Source organism: Onychostoma macrolepis, chromosome 21, assembly GCF_012432095.1.
Source record: "Onychostoma macrolepis isolate SWU-2019 chromosome 21, ASM1243209v1, whole genome shotgun sequence".
Taxonomy (NCBI): Eukaryota; Metazoa; Chordata; class Actinopteri; order Cypriniformes; family Cyprinidae; genus Onychostoma; species Onychostoma macrolepis.
The window spans coordinates 11486971-11505043 of NC_081175.1; the positions used below are offsets into that span (position 1 = coordinate 11486971).

At 36.3% G+C, this 18073-nt stretch overlaps 2 protein-coding genes across 19 annotated transcripts in view; both read left to right on the plus strand.

The window, feature by feature from the left end:
* Positions 1–8881, plus strand: part of rap1gap2b (RAP1 GTPase activating protein 2b) — a 70520-nt gene extending 61639 nt beyond the window's left edge. For 15 of the 18 annotated variants that reach the window (XM_058757358.1, XM_058757360.1, XM_058757366.1 and 12 more), the window contains 16 exons: positions 254–337; positions 625–725; positions 1123–1137; positions 2203–2332; positions 2420–2575; positions 2686–2757; positions 3201–3287; positions 4571–4711; positions 4802–4948; positions 5130–5245; positions 6361–6465; positions 6555–6672; positions 6751–6853; positions 6935–7005; positions 7126–7166; positions 7910–8881. In XM_058757358.1, coding sequence (XP_058613341.1) covers positions 254–337; positions 625–725; positions 1123–1137; positions 2203–2332; positions 2420–2575; positions 2686–2757; positions 3201–3287; positions 4571–4711; positions 4802–4948; positions 5130–5245; positions 6361–6465; positions 6555–6672; positions 6751–6853; positions 6935–7005; positions 7126–7134 — 1455 coding nt within the window. In that variant the 3' untranslated portion in view covers positions 7135–7166; positions 7910–8881. The remainder of the gene's footprint in view (positions 1–253; positions 338–624; positions 726–1122; positions 1138–2202; positions 2333–2419; positions 2576–2685; positions 2758–3200; positions 3288–4570; positions 4712–4801; positions 4949–5129; positions 5246–6360; positions 6466–6554; positions 6673–6750; positions 6854–6934; positions 7006–7125; positions 7167–7909) is intronic. The other 3 variants (XM_058757359.1, XM_058757351.1, XM_058757353.1) reach the window with 1 other exon arrangement.
* A 1123-nt stretch (positions 8882–10004) lies between these two features.
* On the plus strand, positions 10005–17897 carry ncbp3 (nuclear cap binding subunit 3). The gene is made up of 13 exons (XM_058759302.1): positions 10005–10361; positions 10792–10857; positions 10937–11042; positions 11756–11881; positions 12016–12147; positions 12257–12447; positions 12538–12646; positions 12776–12875; positions 14705–14814; positions 14912–15221; positions 15341–15546; positions 16906–17088; positions 17176–17897. Exons 1-13 carry the CDS (start codon positions 10179–10181, stop codon positions 17463–17465), a joined length of 2112 nt encoding a protein of 703 aa, XP_058615285.1. The 5' UTR covers positions 10005–10178; the 3' UTR covers positions 17466–17897.
* Positions 17898–18073: the final 176 nt, after the last annotated feature.

Consider the following 18073-nt stretch of genomic DNA (forward strand, 5'->3'; position numbering starts at 1 on the left):
ATGTGTCAAATAAAAACCCATTACAGATTAAAAAATTACCAGTATGTTTTGCAATGCACTATTTCTGTTTTGGCAGCTTGTTTATTAAAGAAAGTATTTTAGTCAGTAGCGAGATGGTTTACGAGATAAAAATGATAAAGTCTTGCATGGGTCTGAAATCCTGAAACTAAGAAGAGCATACTGATGAAGAGCATATTTTGATATTATTATTTATCTTTGTTTATGTTTTTTTCTTTTTTTTTTTTTTTTGCAGGGCTCTCAATTAATAGTGAATTATGATGAGCATGAGTTAAACAACACCTTCAAGTTTGGTGTCATCTACCAAAAGTTTGGGCAGGTAAAGAAATTAATGTTGAATGTGTGCAGTTCACTGGCCGTTATACTGTAAATATCAAAGACTGCCAGACTGAGGTTCTCAAGGACACTTTAACTGAAGCTTTCTTATCAAGCTGCTTCGATCTGAATCACCAAAGCAATAAATCAATAAGTTGTTACCGTTTGTGAGTTTTTTGTTTTTTTCATCTGTTATTTCCTGTTATCTTTCTGTTATTTCCTTCCCTTCCTGCTGTTTTCTTCAACATTTGCCATACACTAATGTCTTCTGGTACTCTCTGATGCCCACAGGCCTCAGAGGAGGAGTTGTTTGGGAACAATGAAGAAACCCCAGCGTTTACAGAGTTCCTCCGAGTGTTAGGAGACTGTGTAGAGCTGCAGGACTTTAAAGGGTAAAAATAAAAAAAAATAAAAAATACAGAGAAAGAGAAATAAAAAAATAATAATGAATGTGATTTGTTAGGATGTGTGAATATATGGGCCATTCTAAAGAACTGGTCCAAACTGCTGTCCCACAACCAAAAAACACATTTATAAAGCATTTAAGATGTTTACTTAGATACTTAATTTATACTTCATTCATTTTATTGGGTACTTTCAATTGGGAGGTGGCTGTCTTGAACCCTAACCCCTAAATTTCAACTTTCAAAATTTCCATTGTTGTTTTTAAAAGTATCTTTTCGAAAAGTGAAGTTCAAAAAATATATATTTATTTTATATTTTCTTTGTAAATTATAAAACTTTATGTAAAAAATGTAAAAAATATGTATGTGTCACCCTCTCTCGTAGCTGCATGGTGAGTAGGTAGGTTTTATCATTTTGAGGCAAATGTGTTCAAAATCTGAAAAATCTGTTTGTAACTTTAAGGAACGTCACTACCAAATACCTTATTTCTGCAATTAAGCACACTTTTTTGGGAGTTATTCCATAACATTTTGCCACTGTTCAGAACTGTGCTAGCTAACCATGTGCTGATTAGCATCTTTGAGCTTAAGTATCTAAAATTGTCCCTACCGAAAAAATTGGGTGGAGTTTCGTTAGTGACATCTTTTTTGGGGGGTGTTATCCCATAAAATTGTCATGACCGAAACATGTCATCATTGTTTCGGTAGCGACAAAAGGGAACACATAAGCCTCATATTTGAGGGAAATAAACAAAATTTTAGCACAGTTATGCAAATTTTTTGTATTTTAGTATGTTTTAGTATTCAAGTTCAAATTCTGTAATGTAACGTGGTAGCTACCAAAGCATTACTGTCACTACCGAAAATGTGCAGTCACTACCGAAACATGGGAAGTTTTGTCAAAAATAAAGTATACAGAATTATCAACTAAGATGTTATGATAGTTTTTGGTTCAGTGTACAGTACATTCAAACTAATGAACTAATGAAATCAGTATGTTGAACTTTTTGCCTTTTTCAAAGAAAAATTGGATTCAAAATACAACAAATCTCATAAATTACACTTGAAATATTGTAATTGTTATTGATTTACCTTTAAAAAAAAAAATTACAATGTAGATGTAAGCAAAATCTTAATAGGTCAATATAACCCTTCCAATTAAATTATTATTACTGTGTTTCGGTAGTGACAAATTTGGGGAGAAGACACATATTCCAAAACCTTCTGAAAATACAATATGAGAATTAAGTGCACAATTACTAGAAATGTGTACCTTGGATATTATACAATTTTCATACATACAAATATTTTGGAAAAACACATTTTTTTCCAAGACGTTTCCAACTCTAAGATAAAAGGGCAGAATTTGACTCCTCCATGCACAGTCCTTAAATTCAAGTCATGCTGTTTCATCAGTAAATATTTTTAGTTCATTTTCAATTTTCACTTCGTGTCTTATATTCAGGTTTCGAGGTGGTTTGGATGTGTCTCACGGTCAGACAGGGTCTCAGTCGGTCTACACTGGGTTCAGAGCACAGGAACTCATGTTTCACATCTCCACCAAACTACCCTATACTGAGGGAGACATGCAGCAGGTACTCACTTTGATCAAAATCTACACAATTCCAGCATTGGCACAATTGGTATGCTGACAGTTGTTATTGGTATTTTCCTACAAATAGGTCCAAAGGAAGCGTCACATTGGGAATGATATTGTGGCTGCAGTTTTTCAAGAGGAGCCCACGCCTTTTGTGCCTGACATGATCGCTTCCAATTTCCTCCATGCCTTTATTCTAGTTCAAGTGGAAAACCCTGGAACAGATGACACCACATACAAGGTCATTTCTTTTGTAAAATGTTTGAGCGAAAAATAATGTGGTGTTTGCAGATTATGGAAAGTATTTGTGGTAATTCTAACTGTATGCTGAATTGTAATTATGTGGTGCAGGTGTCTGTCACAGCACGTGAAGATGTGCCACAGTTCGGCCCGCCGCTTCCCAGTCCACCCATCTTCAAAAAGGTAAATAAGTGCACCACAGCTTCAACACTGCATTATTTTATATTAGTATTTTTGTCTTGTTTTCCATTTAGAATATCTCAACATCCAACAGAAAATTTGCATAAGATACAAAGACATTTTTAAGTTATTTTTTACATTATATCTAACAAACAGATTTTAGTTGAGGGTATGTTTAAAACAAGAAAGGAAAACGGGTATATTCTCTGAATATTTTATGAAGTAAATTGATCTTGTTTTACGAATATTGCGATATTTTTACGGGAAAGCAAAGCAAAAACTGATAAAGAAAATGATATTTTGCAGGGCAGCCAGTTTGCTGTCACATTATTGTTTTTCTGAAGGTCACATTTGCTTGTTACAGGCAAGATTTTGTCACGTCATTGTCTTTTAAGGCTGTTCTTGCATCTTTGTTATATTTGCCGTGTCATTGTACTCTCTCTTAGGGTCCAGAATTCAGAGAGTTTCTGCTGACCAAGCTGATCAATGCAGAGCTGGCATGCTACAGGTCAAGCCGATTTGCCAAACTTGAGGTGAGGAAACAATAGAGCGTCATTTATTACCGCAATAAAGTCCTGATGTACATATGAACAGCTAAAGGCTGATAAGATTCTACTTTGCCACAATCTCTGAATGGTTAATCCATATGTTGTATTGGGGGTCTCAGAGACTCCAAGGCCATTTTAATAGCTCAAAGAAAAAAAAACTTAAATAGCTTGATACTTCTTGGCTTTTCCTAATTATTAGATTAGAATCTAGATTAGATTATAAACCAAACATAACTCTCTTCAAACGTCCTTCATTAAAAGTGTTAAGTTACTTATTTGGGGTCATAGAGACCTTAAATATAAAACATGAACAAATACAATGCATTTTCACATATTACAAGAATTAGAAGGGGAAATAAGTGATTCATTTATTTTGTACACTGTGCACTACCTTTCAAAAGTTTAGGGTCTGTAAGAAGTCTCTGTAACACTTCACAATAAGGTTCATTAGTTAACATTAGCTAACTACATTAGTTAACATGAAGAATAAACAATACTTCTACAGCATTTAGTAATCTTTAGTTAATGTTAATTTCAGAATTTACTAATGCATTATTAAAATCACAAGTTTTGTTTGTTAACATTAGTTAATGCACTGTGCACTTACATGAATAAACAATGAACGACTGTATTTTTATTAACTAACATTAACAAAGATTAATAAAGAATGTAATAAATGTAGTGCTCATTGTTCGTTCATGGTAATTAATACATTAACTGATGTTAACAAATGACACCTTAATGACATCAAAATTATTTAAACAAAAATAAAGTAAATATTGTGAAATAATATCAAAATTTAATGTAGTTTTCTAGTTTAATATATTTTAAAGTGTAATTTATTCCTGTGATGGCAAAGCAGAATTTTCAGCATCATTACTCCAATCTTCAGAGTCACATGATCCTTCAGAAATCATTCAAATATGCTGATTTGGTGCTCAAGAAACATTATTATTATTATGTTAATATATTTGCGGAAACACTGATACATTTTCAGGATTATTTGATGAATACAAAGTTTAAAAAACAGCATTTTTATGAAAAATAAATCTTTTACATAACTTTCACATTTGATCAATTAAATGCATCCTTGCTAAAAAAAAAATAAAAAAAAAAGAGTATTCATTTCTTTCTATTCTTACTGACCCCAAATGTTTTTTGAATGGTACAGTACTGTGCATCAGTACTGGTCTCTGGGACTTCAAATTTAAAAACGGTAAGATCAGTCTCAAAAGAACATGTGATAATGTTTTGTGTTTGTAAAATAGGAGAGAACACGAACAGAACTTCTAGATAACCTTCACAATGAGCTACACAAGCGCACACAGGCAATGCTGGGTCATCCTCTCAGCGCAGAGGAAGAGAGGATGGAGAACGGAGGACATGGAGGAATACTGGAGTCTATTAAGGTATAACGTCAAAAAGATCAGCCGTCTTATTCACATGCAGCTGGTCAAAAAGGGTGAACTATCCTTTTAATGTCTTTTTGTCTCTCTCAGCGGGCGATGCGCGTGCGCAGTCACTCTATGGAGGCGATGGTGGGCTCGCAGAAACACGGCCGCTGCTCTCCGGCAGGAGGAGGCGTGCCTACCAGCCTGAGCGGGGTCGGTCTGACACACAGCAACACTGAGGCTGCCAAGAACTCTGTGAGCATCTTATTATGTTCACAACACAGATACACAAATAAACTAGATCTAAATGGCCAAGTTAGTGTGGTAACAGCCACAGCTTTGTAGTTCACTTTAATTATTTTAATATAACTTGATTTGTGTAATTAAACCTGCACATGACTTTAAAAAAAAAAAAAAACTTTTCGTATATTTTTAGTCTCCTGTGACGTCGAGCGCCAAGTCTCCTCTGAAGAGCCCGGTGAAGAGACGCTCAGGCCTGTTCCCACGGCTGCACACCAGTATGGACGGCCAGCCAGAGCGCCACACACGCAGGTCAGACAAATACACACTTACAGATCTGTAATCAGTAGATATATTCCATTCTGAAATATGATAGCTTTCAGAATTGCATAGATCAAAATTTCTAGTCAGTGTTGTTTATGTCCCAGCTAACAGGGACCGTTCTCAGAATTTTTACTAACCTTCTGGCAAAGTCATGAACAAACGTTTTTCCAGTGACGTTAATAGAAGTTAGTTCAGCGTAATCTTGTCTTTAAAAATGTTCTCAAAAGGTTAACACAAATATTAACATTCATAGAATGTTTTGTATCTGAAACGTTTTAGTTGGACATTCATCATTCATGTTTTTTAAATTTTTTAATTGTTTTAGAACAGTCAGAAAACATTCAAAAGTACCGGAAAATGTTCCTGTAATGTTTGATTAAATGATACAATGGGATGTTCCCATAATGTTTGTTTAATTTTAATTTTTTTTTTTTTTTTTTTTAAACATTTAAAAATCTGGTTTTAAACGATCAGAGAACATTCAGAAATAATGTTTTCATAACTTAATGGGATGGGATTCCCATGAATGTAATGGGAAGCAAAACATTCTTAAAACATATATTTGGTCAGCTGGGGTGCCACAGGGTTTTCACATTTTATGATGCTAATGTTTTCATGTATACAAATTACATACTGAGTAAGAAAAATATTATGTTATTACAAAGATGAGATTGATTGATTGACTGGTTGATTCCAAAATGACTTATGCTAAAGCAAATGATTAAAATATTAAATTATTAAGACATTAAAATATCTTATGAATATTGTAAATATAAATTAAATACGTTTATGTATGTGTGTGTGTGTGTATATATATATATATATAATGTATATGTGTGTGTCTGTGTGTGTTATATAGTACATACATTATTTATTAAATAAAGTATATGATTTACTTATTCTTGCGACAGCTTATGAAATAGTGTTATATGTATTATAGCTTTTGATGAATTTGAATGTAAACAAAAATGCCATTAACATATTTTAATATCATTAAAAAGTCTTTGACTTGGGAGTCTCTTGACCCCCTTTTGAAAACCCCTGCTTTAAAAAGCTGTACAAATCGATAAATCTATTTTTCTTTTGTTTGTCTGTCATTTTAGTGTCCTAATTGATCAAAGAAGTCTAGACAGTGGTCATCTCTCACAGGAAGTGAGATCAGAGACGTCGTCCAATCCTAGCTCTCCAGAGATCCTTAGCAATGAGAGGTAAATTTTTAGTTTCACCACTGGTACTTAATAAATGTGTACTATCAGTAGCTAATAATAGTTTCTTTTTTCTCTCTCTGTTTTTGCAGGCCATCTCTCAAGCTGAAGGAAGTCAGTGGAAGACCAGATATCTCTCGATCCTCCTCCAGCACCAGCAGCTTCAGCAGTGCTGCAGGAGACCCGGAGACTCTGGAGGAGAAAGAGCCTGTACGTAAAAGTGTCTTCACGTTCATTAATGTTGCTATAAGAAGTGTGCATGTTAAGTCTGTTCTCTCATGTCTTCAGAGCAGCCTCCAGATTTCTCCCAGTCTCTCGCCCGTCTTTGGCTCTCTGAGCACAGAGGGACAGGGCGCAGGGACGCCAGTGATTATGTGCCGCAGTCCGACAGGTATTTGAGATGCTTCAATATTTGAATTCAAAATGAACAGCTTAATGAGTTACGTGTTATTGAATATCTCTCTGTTTAAAGATTTTAGGAATAAAACCTCACCCAGATCCAATCTGAAGTTCCGCTTTGACAGATTGAGCCAGTCTGCTGCTGTAAGACTTTGTCCTTTTATGACTTGCTCTTTCATTCTCTGTCATTCTCTGTAGTGTTTCGTTGGTTGTTTAGTCATTTGGTTAAGTGTGTGTGTATAACTTTAAACTCTGATTTCACAGGGACATTAGCAAAGGGAATGTCAAAGATGACCAGAACCATTGTAAGTTACCCATGAAATTCATAAATGGCACATAGTCTTGTGGGAGAAGTAAGCAAGAGGCTGCATATACTGAAATTATTTTTTTTTTGATGCCACATACCCCCATATTTGATGATCCCCATTGTAAGGGACCTCCTTCCTAAATTATATAGACTTTAGACTTTTATTCATATAGACTTTAAATTATAAAGCTTTTCATTTCATGTCTAAAGACATATTTATGAGTCATTCTATATTTTTGGACACATTTAACAGCCATTGATGGTAATTATTTCTTCAAATATATCATATTTTATCCATTAAGAGAAGGCCTACTATACGAGTTGAGATTAGAGGGGACAAATTCTATTGGATTTCAATTATATAATAGAATATTATTTATTAAATCATATAACCATATCAGTGTCTTTTTCACATTGCGAGAGCAAAATAAAAAGCCAAAAATCCACAACTCACAGCTCTTGCTAAGACTAAAAGAGCTGTTGCCACAGAAGGTCTTGTGATATAAAGTCACAGTAAAAATGCCAAGCATTTCAATATTTTACTGATGGAATAAAATAGAGCGTGACTGAAATTTACAAGCGTCCATCACAGTGATGGATAATGATTATTTGTAGCACAATCTCTCAGTAATGGGCCATAAAAATCACTCATAATCGTAGATTCTTATTAAGTTATGTTCTTGTCAAAAAGATTTTTCTTATTTGGTATTCACTAACACCTTGAACTCTCCATTTAATCAGAAAATCAATGGATCAGCACTGAAGATCAAACACTGTCGGGACCGAGAAGGGACCCATCACTCATCCTGTGCTCTCAATCTGAACATCACAGGAACAAGCACATACAGTTAGCATCTCCTCTAGTTTCTGTGGGTAGTTAACTGGTACTGATTTGGCACATTAATTGATTTTGCACATTTTGAAGTCTTTCACTGTAAAAATAAATAATATAATTAATCCAATATCTTGTGAGTTAATAAAATGCAAACTTGGATTAGCAGGTCAATAATAGTATCTATCCTCACTTAATAGTAGAAAACAACACATTTTATTTTAATTAACAAAATTCCCAGCACCTGAAACATTCCACAGTATTTTGAGACTCACATAAATGAGCTTTAGCTACAGAAGGATATCATTGCACAAATTAATTTCATAACAAATCTAAAATGCACTAGAGTGGTCAAAAATAATACAATAGTCTAGCACAACATTGCTTTCCTCTGTAACTCTCACGCTTGTGCAATCCCTGAAAATCTGCCCTAAAATCAGGCATAGTTTGGAAATGGTTTCAGCCTCTACTGTGTTCCCTGAAGAGTTATTTATAATATATATTATTAGAATAAAACTTGAAGTATTAAAAAGTTTTTTTTTTTTTTTTTTTTAATGAGTACTTCCGTAACTGATGCCTATGAATATTAGAAAACCTCCAATCGCTCATATGTGTATATATTTGTTGTGTATATTCATGGATTGAAACACAGAAGAATAAACCTTTATTGTCACAAACAGCTGAAATGTGTGAAAATGTGACACTTTTAGAGGGACTTCTCCATTCTGGTCTTTTGGTAAAAAATTAATTTTTTGTTTCCTTATAGTATAAATTGCTTAACAGAAAGAGCTGTGTTAATTTATTTCTCTATGATTGTACTGCTGTGTAAAGGTTTCTGTATGGCAATGTTGATTTTGTTAAATAAAATATTGTATTTTGAAGCCTTTGTTCCATTTGTGAGCCAGGCCGTAGCTACTAAAACCCTGATTGTATAATTTACTGGGCCACTTTTGCAACAGTATGTAAGGCAGGGCCTTAAAATCTGATAAACCGTACGCAGTATGTACAGACATACAGTGGCCCCAAAAATTATTTGGATGCTTAAACCACAGTTATACATATTAATACTTCCTGCACGATTTTCATTAAAGTAAATAGGTAGGTGGGTAAATAAATACACACTGCCATTCAAAAGTTTGGGGTCAGTAAGATTTTTAAAGTTTCTTATGCTTATCAAGGCTGTATCTATTTGATCAAAAAGGAAAAAAACTAATTCGGTTAAATATACTAAATATCTAATATACTCCATATACTAGTATCTTAATATATGCCAGTCTTCAGTGTCACATGATCCTTCAGAAATCATACTAATATTCTGATTTATAGCCAATGTTGGAAACGGTTTAATATTGCAATACAGTTGCAATAATATTTCTCAGTATTAGCCTACTGTTTTTTGTTTGTTTGTTTTTTTTATCAAATAAATACAGCCTTGATGAGCATAAGAGACTCCATTAAAAAAAAAAAAACATTAAAAAACTTACTGATCCAAACTTTTGAACGGCAGTGTACTCTGCAAACAACTGATGCAAACTAACATACGAACATATTTTTTTCAAACTGCATATTGTTTAAACCCAGACAATTTATGGTTTTTATAATAAAGGCTTTATTAAAATCATATAGCCAAACGCAAACTTCAAGGAAACTTCTCAAGATGAGAAAAACAAACGTAAAATCAAATAAGCCATCCTAAAAATGTGTATTTTTATTTCCAAAAAAATTATTTTGATGTGAAATACATGTAATCGGTTATACTGGATTCTCTTGGCCCCTGAAATCATTCCCAAGAGCTATTTGTGAGTCTTTAAGGTTTTTCTGATTGTGCTTTTAATATAGAAGTAAGGCTACCAGAAAAATGTCTTGTAAACTTAATTGTAGTTTTTAGTTTAGGTGATAAATTATTTTAATTAACATTTAAAGATAATTACACCGATTCTACTCTTTAATAGTATTAGGATTCTTTCTCTGTGCATCAAATATAAATACATTACATCCTAGTCAAAGAGGGCGGGTCACAATCTAGCAGCGACCGTCTCCTGGGCGGTGTGTGTGAGTGTGTGTGTCGCGAGGCTCGAGAGCAGTGTTAGCACAGCTAGCGCGAGGCTCCGTTCTCTTCACTGAGAGTTAGTCGTTAGCCGCTAGCCGCTAGCCGCGAGCTCATTTTAGTAAGTGATCATGGCGGCGGTGCGCAGCCTGCGGGTGTCTGTGAAGTCCGAAAGCGCGTCCGACCGGTCCGAGTCAGACTCGGAATCGGACTCGGATCGAGATGCCCGGGAAGCGGAGCCCATGGAGGTGGAGGAGGGAGAGCTGCAGCTGGAGTCCATCCCTGTTCGCCGAAGTTTAAAGGAGCTGTTGCCGGTGAGTTAGTCCGTAGGCCTCTTTCAAACCACGGCCTCGCGTAGTACAGTAAGCCGCGCGTTGGCGAAGCCGATGCGGTGTTGAGTTCAGAGCTAGGGTTCATCGCAGCTCTATTCCTGCTTTTGAACAGGTTATGGTAATGGATTTGTGGTGGGTTATAATACATTTGCATGATGTGTAGGAATGGTCTGTTTCGTAGGATCTTGGGAAAGTGATGTAAATCTCTGGCCCAAGTTTCCAGATACTAACAGACTTTTCATTTGGCGCACTGTTATTCCTATACTTATTGGTTAATAACTGAAATTTTCTGGTCTAGTATGACAGTTTAAAGCTGTATTGTGGAGAAAAGGAGATCACCTTGAATTTCAGACTAACTAGTGAAAAGCCTCTGTTTTATTTGCTGCTCACATGATTAAAACTGTTTCCACAGGACACCAGCAGACGTTATGAAAATAAGGCTGGTACCTTTATCACTGGAATCGATGTCACGTCTAAGGTAAGTGTCAGCTGGTTGTGTGACTATATCAGCCAGTCTACTAATGTACCTGTTGTTCACAACATCTGTGCATGTTCAGGAGGCCATTGAGAAAAAGGAGAAGCGAGCAAGAAGATTTCATTTTCGCGCTGAAGAAAATCTAGCTCAGAGAAATGTTGTTCTAGATCGGGATACGATGAAGAAAGGTAAGAATTCTTACACGGCTATAGCTCATTTCAAGTCAGCATGAAATTAAAATTCACCCCGTCTGTTTTCTAAATGCATATTATAAATTTGTGAACAATTCATCCGTGTTTTCATTTATAAAAAAAGTGCTTTGACCTTGTAATGTTCAATCAAAATGTCATGACTGGGTTTTTCCAACGAATACATCAGACTTGTCTGTGATCATTTAGTCCCATAAACCTGCACTTGTCACGTTCATCTGCCTCCACTTTAGAGGAAACCCTTGCATCTTAAAATCCGATGAACAACCATGTCCAGCCTACATTTTTCATTTTCGATAATCCGTTATACTCAGATGTACATCACAACACAGAAGAAAAAATCTGTTGTTCCTTCAGTTTAATCATGACTTCCAACCCATTTTAGTTTTTGCATTGTCCAAAATAATAGTTAACCTATGATGTTTCTCTTGAAATCTTGAGAAGACGTTTTCTCATTTATGAGCATTTGTGAAAAGTGTTGACACTCAGATGTGTTGTGAAAAATGCATCGAAAATGTCTATTACATTTATTTCATTGTTAAAAGCAACTGCACAAACCAAAGACAATAAATTTATTATTATTATGAATATTATCCATATAGGTTTGGAATGATGTTCGGTTGAGTAAACGATGACCCAGTGTTAATTTTTAGTGAATTAGCCCTTAAACATCTCTCCCGCTCTCTCTTTAGCGATCCCAAAGGTGCGTCTGGAAGCCCTACACATGGGTGGAGTTGATGACATGAGCACTCAGGATATTTTTGGCTACTTTAAAGAGTATCCGCCTGCCCACATTGAGTGGATAGATGACACTTCCTGTAAGTACAGCCTCCCTAATATTACCACACTGTCATAATTAAACATTGAATGCATACAAATCTGAATTGGAAACCGGAAAAGTTCTGTTTAAAGCTGGATTGTGGTGCTCATAGTCAAATCGCACTGTTCCCAGGCAACGTGGTGTGGCTAGACGACATTACTTCAACCAGAGCTCTTATTAACTTGAGTCGGATGCCAGACAAAAAAGAGGTCACAAACACAGACAGCTCAAAACCATCTGAACTTTCAGACCAGCCGCAGAAAGGTTTGTCTTCTCATTATACAAGTCCTGTTATTTCACTGTGTAACCTTGAAATAGACACTCTGTTCCACCAAATTTTGTGAAACAAAACTGTCACGTTGTTGCTGATCAGCTCGGCGAAACCGTGGCTCTGATGATGATGATGATGATGATGAGGAGGAGGAAGTGGAGGAGGAGGAAGGCGAGGTAGATGATGATGATGTGGTGGTGAAAGCAGATAAGAGCAGGAGCAGTGATGGCAGTGAGGGTAAAGCTAGTGACATTGAGGAAGAGACTGAAAAGAAACCACAGGAAACCGCTGAGGTAAACCGTTAACATTAATGGTTATTGTAATATATTGTGTATTTTATTTATTTATTTTGATGTACCTTATATTTCATCCTTTGATCCCAGACAAGCCTGCTTTCCCAAGCAGAACGAGAGTCTCTTCTCCAGAATGATCTGCGACCCACAGTCAAGCCCTTTAAAGACAACAAGCTGTTCTTGCGCTTTGCCACTCATGGTGAGAAACATACTTCAGTATGTGGCCTACAAATAGAAGCAGTTGTGTCAGGAGCTCTTCATTACTCCTCAATGATTACATTGATACAGTGAAACAAATGTAACAGTCTTGGTTGTTACTTTTTATCAGATGACAAAAAGGAGTTGGGTGCAGCCAGGAGAAGTCGGTACTACATGAAATATGGGAATCCAAACTATGGTGGCATGAAAGGCATTTTAAGTAACTCTTGGTAAGAAAAACTTGAATTCATTAGATACGAAGTACCATGTGGCCATGGTTGTGTCGGGGGTTTTTTTTTTTTTTTTTTACACTTTATTTAGCAATGACAGTAAATAGAACAAAAGTGACAGTAAAGACATTTATAATTTCAAATAAATGCATTCTATTCATCAAATGGCTTGTTTCCACCAAGCAGTACGGTTTGGGACCGAACACTCTGATCTAGCTTGCGTTTCCACTGCCAACAGTAGCCTTGATAGGAGTGGTGTATGCCGGAAAGTAGCAATCGACAATAAAGCATGACGATAAGCACAACTCTGCCTCTTTTATGCCAGTTTTAATGAACAATAATAGCCATTATAAAAGTATAAGTACAAAGTATAAGAGGCTTATATAAGAGGAAGTAAAGACAAAAGAACAACTCAGTCAAACGTATGCTACAAAGTTAGCGCTGTACTACGGTAAAGTTCAAAATAAATATAACTAAACTTTGTGCTCAGTCAAAACGATATGACCAGGAACAAATAATAGATTCATGAGACCACGAACGCCTGTTAAATATACACGCAACGAATTGTATCTCATGTTTAATCACTGCAGAGACATCAGAGCCAGCGCAAATGTCGGAAGGACTAGCCAAGCGTAAGGCTGCTCTAGGCAGGTACATGAGCACTGAGCACCCGGTGATCGCCTGGAGCTCCAAAATCGGCATAGCAAATTTTCAAATAGGCGCTATCTTTATAAATAAACCGCAGATTTGAGTATTAAACAACTACATTCTCGCATGAAAAAACTCTTAAAACTACATTTCATGACACAATAACAGTAATATTTTGAAAATTATGTGGGTTTTTGGGCAATGACGTTTCACAAGTCCACAAGAACGCATATTGAGAAACGGCTTGTCTGTGTGAAAATATAAAATACGCTGGTATATATTTTTTTTTTGTGTGTGTTTGCGTGCACTGATGTAAATGCCGAACACTCTTGGACCGCAGAGCGGACCGAGTGAAGGAGAAGCTTTATCCCCTTGTATCACACACAAGTGACGATTCTAGTCAACCAATCAACGTACTGCAGTGAGTTTAGCTCCACCCTTTTGGTAACCTTTGCTGTGCTAGGTACCCCAACGGAAGGGTACTGTATGGTTTGCTACTTTGGTACCATTCACAACTTCTGACAGTGGAAATGGATATAATTGCGTACCGTACTGTACCGAACCGTACCGCTCAGTGGAAACAAGCCAAAAGAGTCCTGAAAAATGTCTTAGAAAAATATTCCGTAAAAATATTAAGCAGCACAACTGTTGTCAACATTGATAAAAATGAGAAATGTTTCTTGATCACCAAATCAGCATATTAGAATGATTTCTATTATTTAAAATGTATTAAAGTAAGAAATTTTAAATTGTAATATTTTACAGTATTATTGTTTTTACTGAATTTTTTTTTATCAAAGCCTTGGTATGGAAACCCGTTTTCGCCACTGAATAAATTTATTTTTAAAAAGGTAATTGCGACCTTTTTATCTCACATTTCTGACTTTATTACTCGCAATTGTGAGTTTATATCTCTGAATTCCGAGAAAAAAGTAAGAATTGCGAGGTGTGAACTTGCAGTTACGAGAGAGTCAGAATTGTGAGATGAAAAAGTCGCAATTGCCTTTTTTATTCAGTGGCGGAAACGGTTATCCATAGTATTGTGATCATAAGAGACTTTTTTCAAAAATCTTAAATCTGCGCAACCCCTAACTTTTGAGGGGTAGTATAACTTTGAGCAATTTTTGAACTTTATTTTGGAGGGTTACTGTATATTCATCTGGAATTGTACATTTCTATAGGAAACGGAGGTATCACACACGCAGAATCCAGCGTGACGTTCTGAAGACCAAAAAGTCTCTGATTGGAGACAGTATGGGACACACCCCACCTTACACTCATCGACACTCTGGTAAAACTCCCTTAAATAACAAACTGACATCTTTGTCTTGAGTGTTTTTTTTTTTGTTTTTTTTTGGTTTGTCAATTAATCTCTTTCACTTTCTTAGCTGACCTGGTGAATCTGCCAGAAGAGCCTATAGAAGAGGAGGAGGAAGAAGAAGAGGAGGATGGAGAGGAAGACATGGATGCTGATGATAGAGTGGTGGAGTACAAAGATCGGGGAGACAGGGAACGGGGGCCACGGCTAGGAGAAGGAGGCCTGCGTAGTCGTTTAGGAGGCCCGTCGCCTGCATCTTCAGATTCGGATGAGATGGACTACGATCTGGAACTGAAAATGATCTCAACGCCCTCTCCCAAAAAGAGTATGAAGATGACTATGTATGCTGATGAGGTAGAAACCAACCTTCGCAGTCTTCGGTGAGTCTTCAGTCCACACGGATTTGCATTTCATCTCTTGACCCTCATTCTGAAAAAAATTCGTGATGATCAAGTTTCTTGATGGTAATTGTGCATTTTTGTCCCTTTCACTGCCATAGAAACTCCATACGGACTGAAACAAGCAGCAGTGTTAAGAGTCGCATTGGTGGTGGTGGTGGTGGTGGTGGTGAAGGAGGTGGAGGTGGAGGCTCGTCCAAGTCTACATCAGAAAAAGTGACAGATGTGAGGCAGTTACTGGAGGAGAAGAGGCAGGGACTCTCTCAGCAGAGATCACGCCCCCCAGTGACTACAAGCGGCAAGACGGGTTAGTTATTGACGGAACATAAAAATTGTGATTTTAATGTTTAGCGTTCTAATGTGCATTGAAGTTAGATTCTTAATATAATTTTTTTTTTTTTTTTTTTTTTTATTTAAATACCTTGCTATCAAGTGCCCCTGGGCCCCAGATTGAAGTTTCCTGGAAGATTATTAAAAAGTCTTAAATTCAGTTTGATCAAGTTTAAGGTCATTTAAAAAGTATTAAATATCTTAAATGGTATAACAAATGTTTTGGAAATGAGATATGACCTAATGTGATGATTAAAGTTTGGAAGGCTATGATTGAATTAAATAAATGTGAGCTCTGCATGTTCACTCAAAATGTGGCACTGTTGCACATTCGACAATAAGAACAGTTCACAATCAATGAATTATGTGCATTTATGCCAATAGATTGCTTATGATTTACTGTTTATGAATTATGACTATTCCAGGTTTATATTGTCATAAAATATTCATACTTACAAACCATCTACAATTTATTTCTATCTCTTTGAATGAGCTGCTGGAAGTAGTCAAGCATATACATTTCAAAATAAGAGTCCAAATGTATTTCGGGCTTGATTATAATTTAAAGTCTACATTATGCATAAAATATTTTTTCCTTGATATTATTGGTATTTTGGTTACACAGATTGTCTGGCATTTAATTCAGCATCAAGTCTTGTGGCTTCTCTATGGAAGCCCACAATTGTGACTTTATAAATCATAATTTTGACTTTATACCTCGCAATTGTGAGTTTATATCGCGCAATTCTGAGAAAAAAATTCAGAATTGTGAGTTTGTCTCACAATTCTGTGAAAAAAAAAAAAGGCAATTGTGAGAGAAAGTCGCAATAACCTTTTTTACTCAGTGGCGGAAACGGGCTTCCATATTTCTCTTTGGTCCGACGGAAAGTCTAAAAACATTATTTAATACGTTCTAAATAGATTTTACTGATTTCGTCACAAACTTTCTTTAAAAGCAGTATAATTCTTATGTATTGATATGCTGTTAAATAAAACAATTTCAGTACATATGCATGTATTGAATAAAGAGATGTATTGATTATTGTTAAGTGCTTGCAGTTATCGTTTTGCATTCGAATATGTGTCCCAGTGTGTTTTAATTAAAATAAATTTGTCGTAGAATATTTTACTTCAGATTCTATGGGTTTGTTCTGTATGGATACAATATTAATTTTATTTGTTAAAAAAGGTCTTAAATTTGTTTTTTTGTTTTTTTATCCTAATCTACTCTGTATTCATATCTTGCAACAAAAAGAGCAGATGAATTGAAATCCACAGCAGTGCTTAATGAGTTTGACCATTTTGAGCAATAAAAGGACACATTTTCTCTCCACAGACGTGAGACAGAGATTAGGCAAAAGACCACACTCTCCGGAGAGACGTCGCTCTGTCTCTCCCGTCATCTCTAGAAAGGCAGTGTCTCGGAGAGAGCCTTTGACAGACGTGCGCAGCCGACTTGGAGTGGCAAAACACGAGAGCCGTAGTCTCTACTCGGAGTCCCCGAAAGACAAGAAAACAGGTATAGTTGGGAGTCGATGCTCTTTTGGTTCTCTTCACACTTTTTTTTTTTTTTTTTTCTAATACTAATAGTAATTGTTGTTTCCAGGAGGCCTGTGGAGCCGCCTCGGCCCGTCTCATAGGGACGATAGAGACGATGACAAGGCTTCTTCCCGAGCGTCTTCCTCAAGAGGAACAAGGCGAGGAGATGACGAAGAATCTGACGGAGTTGATGACAATGAAGAGGATGACACTCAACTGCAGAAGATGTGGGGAGCAATGATCAAGCAGAAGGAGCAGCAGTCCAACAAGATGAAGAAAAGCCGGCTGGACAACTTGCCCTCTCTGCAGATCGAGATCAGTCGGGACAGCAGCAACGGCTCGGACAGTGACTCTTGACTGACTCCTGTAGGAAGTGTGGGAATCGGAGGAATGATGAACGCTGTGGAAGAGAGTTGGAGAACATCTCTAGTAGACTGGGCCAAGAGACCCTGACATGTATACTTTAACATTCCCACACTCCCACTCTTGCCTGTCTACGGACTTTGCAGATGTTTTCTTTAGTCCTCTCTCCAGGAACCAACTTTGAGAGCGCTATTTGGAACAAGAGAGGGCTGATTGAGTTTTTTGTTTTGTCAGTTCAAAGAAAGGGCAGTGGATGAGTCCCTCTTGTGTTGTTTTTCTTCAAAAGAAAATTATTTGGTTGTATTTAACAAATTGAGGACCCATTTTTAATTTACCAGGTTGACGAAAACAGTCCTGTGATTTGATGTACTGACTGGAAGCAAAGTGATTGGATGTCTGTTAGCAATACATTTTTTTTTTAAATCATGTCAGTGTGGTTGGTTTTTGTTCATGTTGCATTATTAAGACTGTCATATCACTGTGGATTTGATGTGGAGAATCTTAATGGTCTGAGTTTTGTTTGTTTCTCTGGTGCAAGAATTATATATATATATATATAGGACCTCAATGGATCAGTGCTTCATTGTAAACAGTCCTGTGAG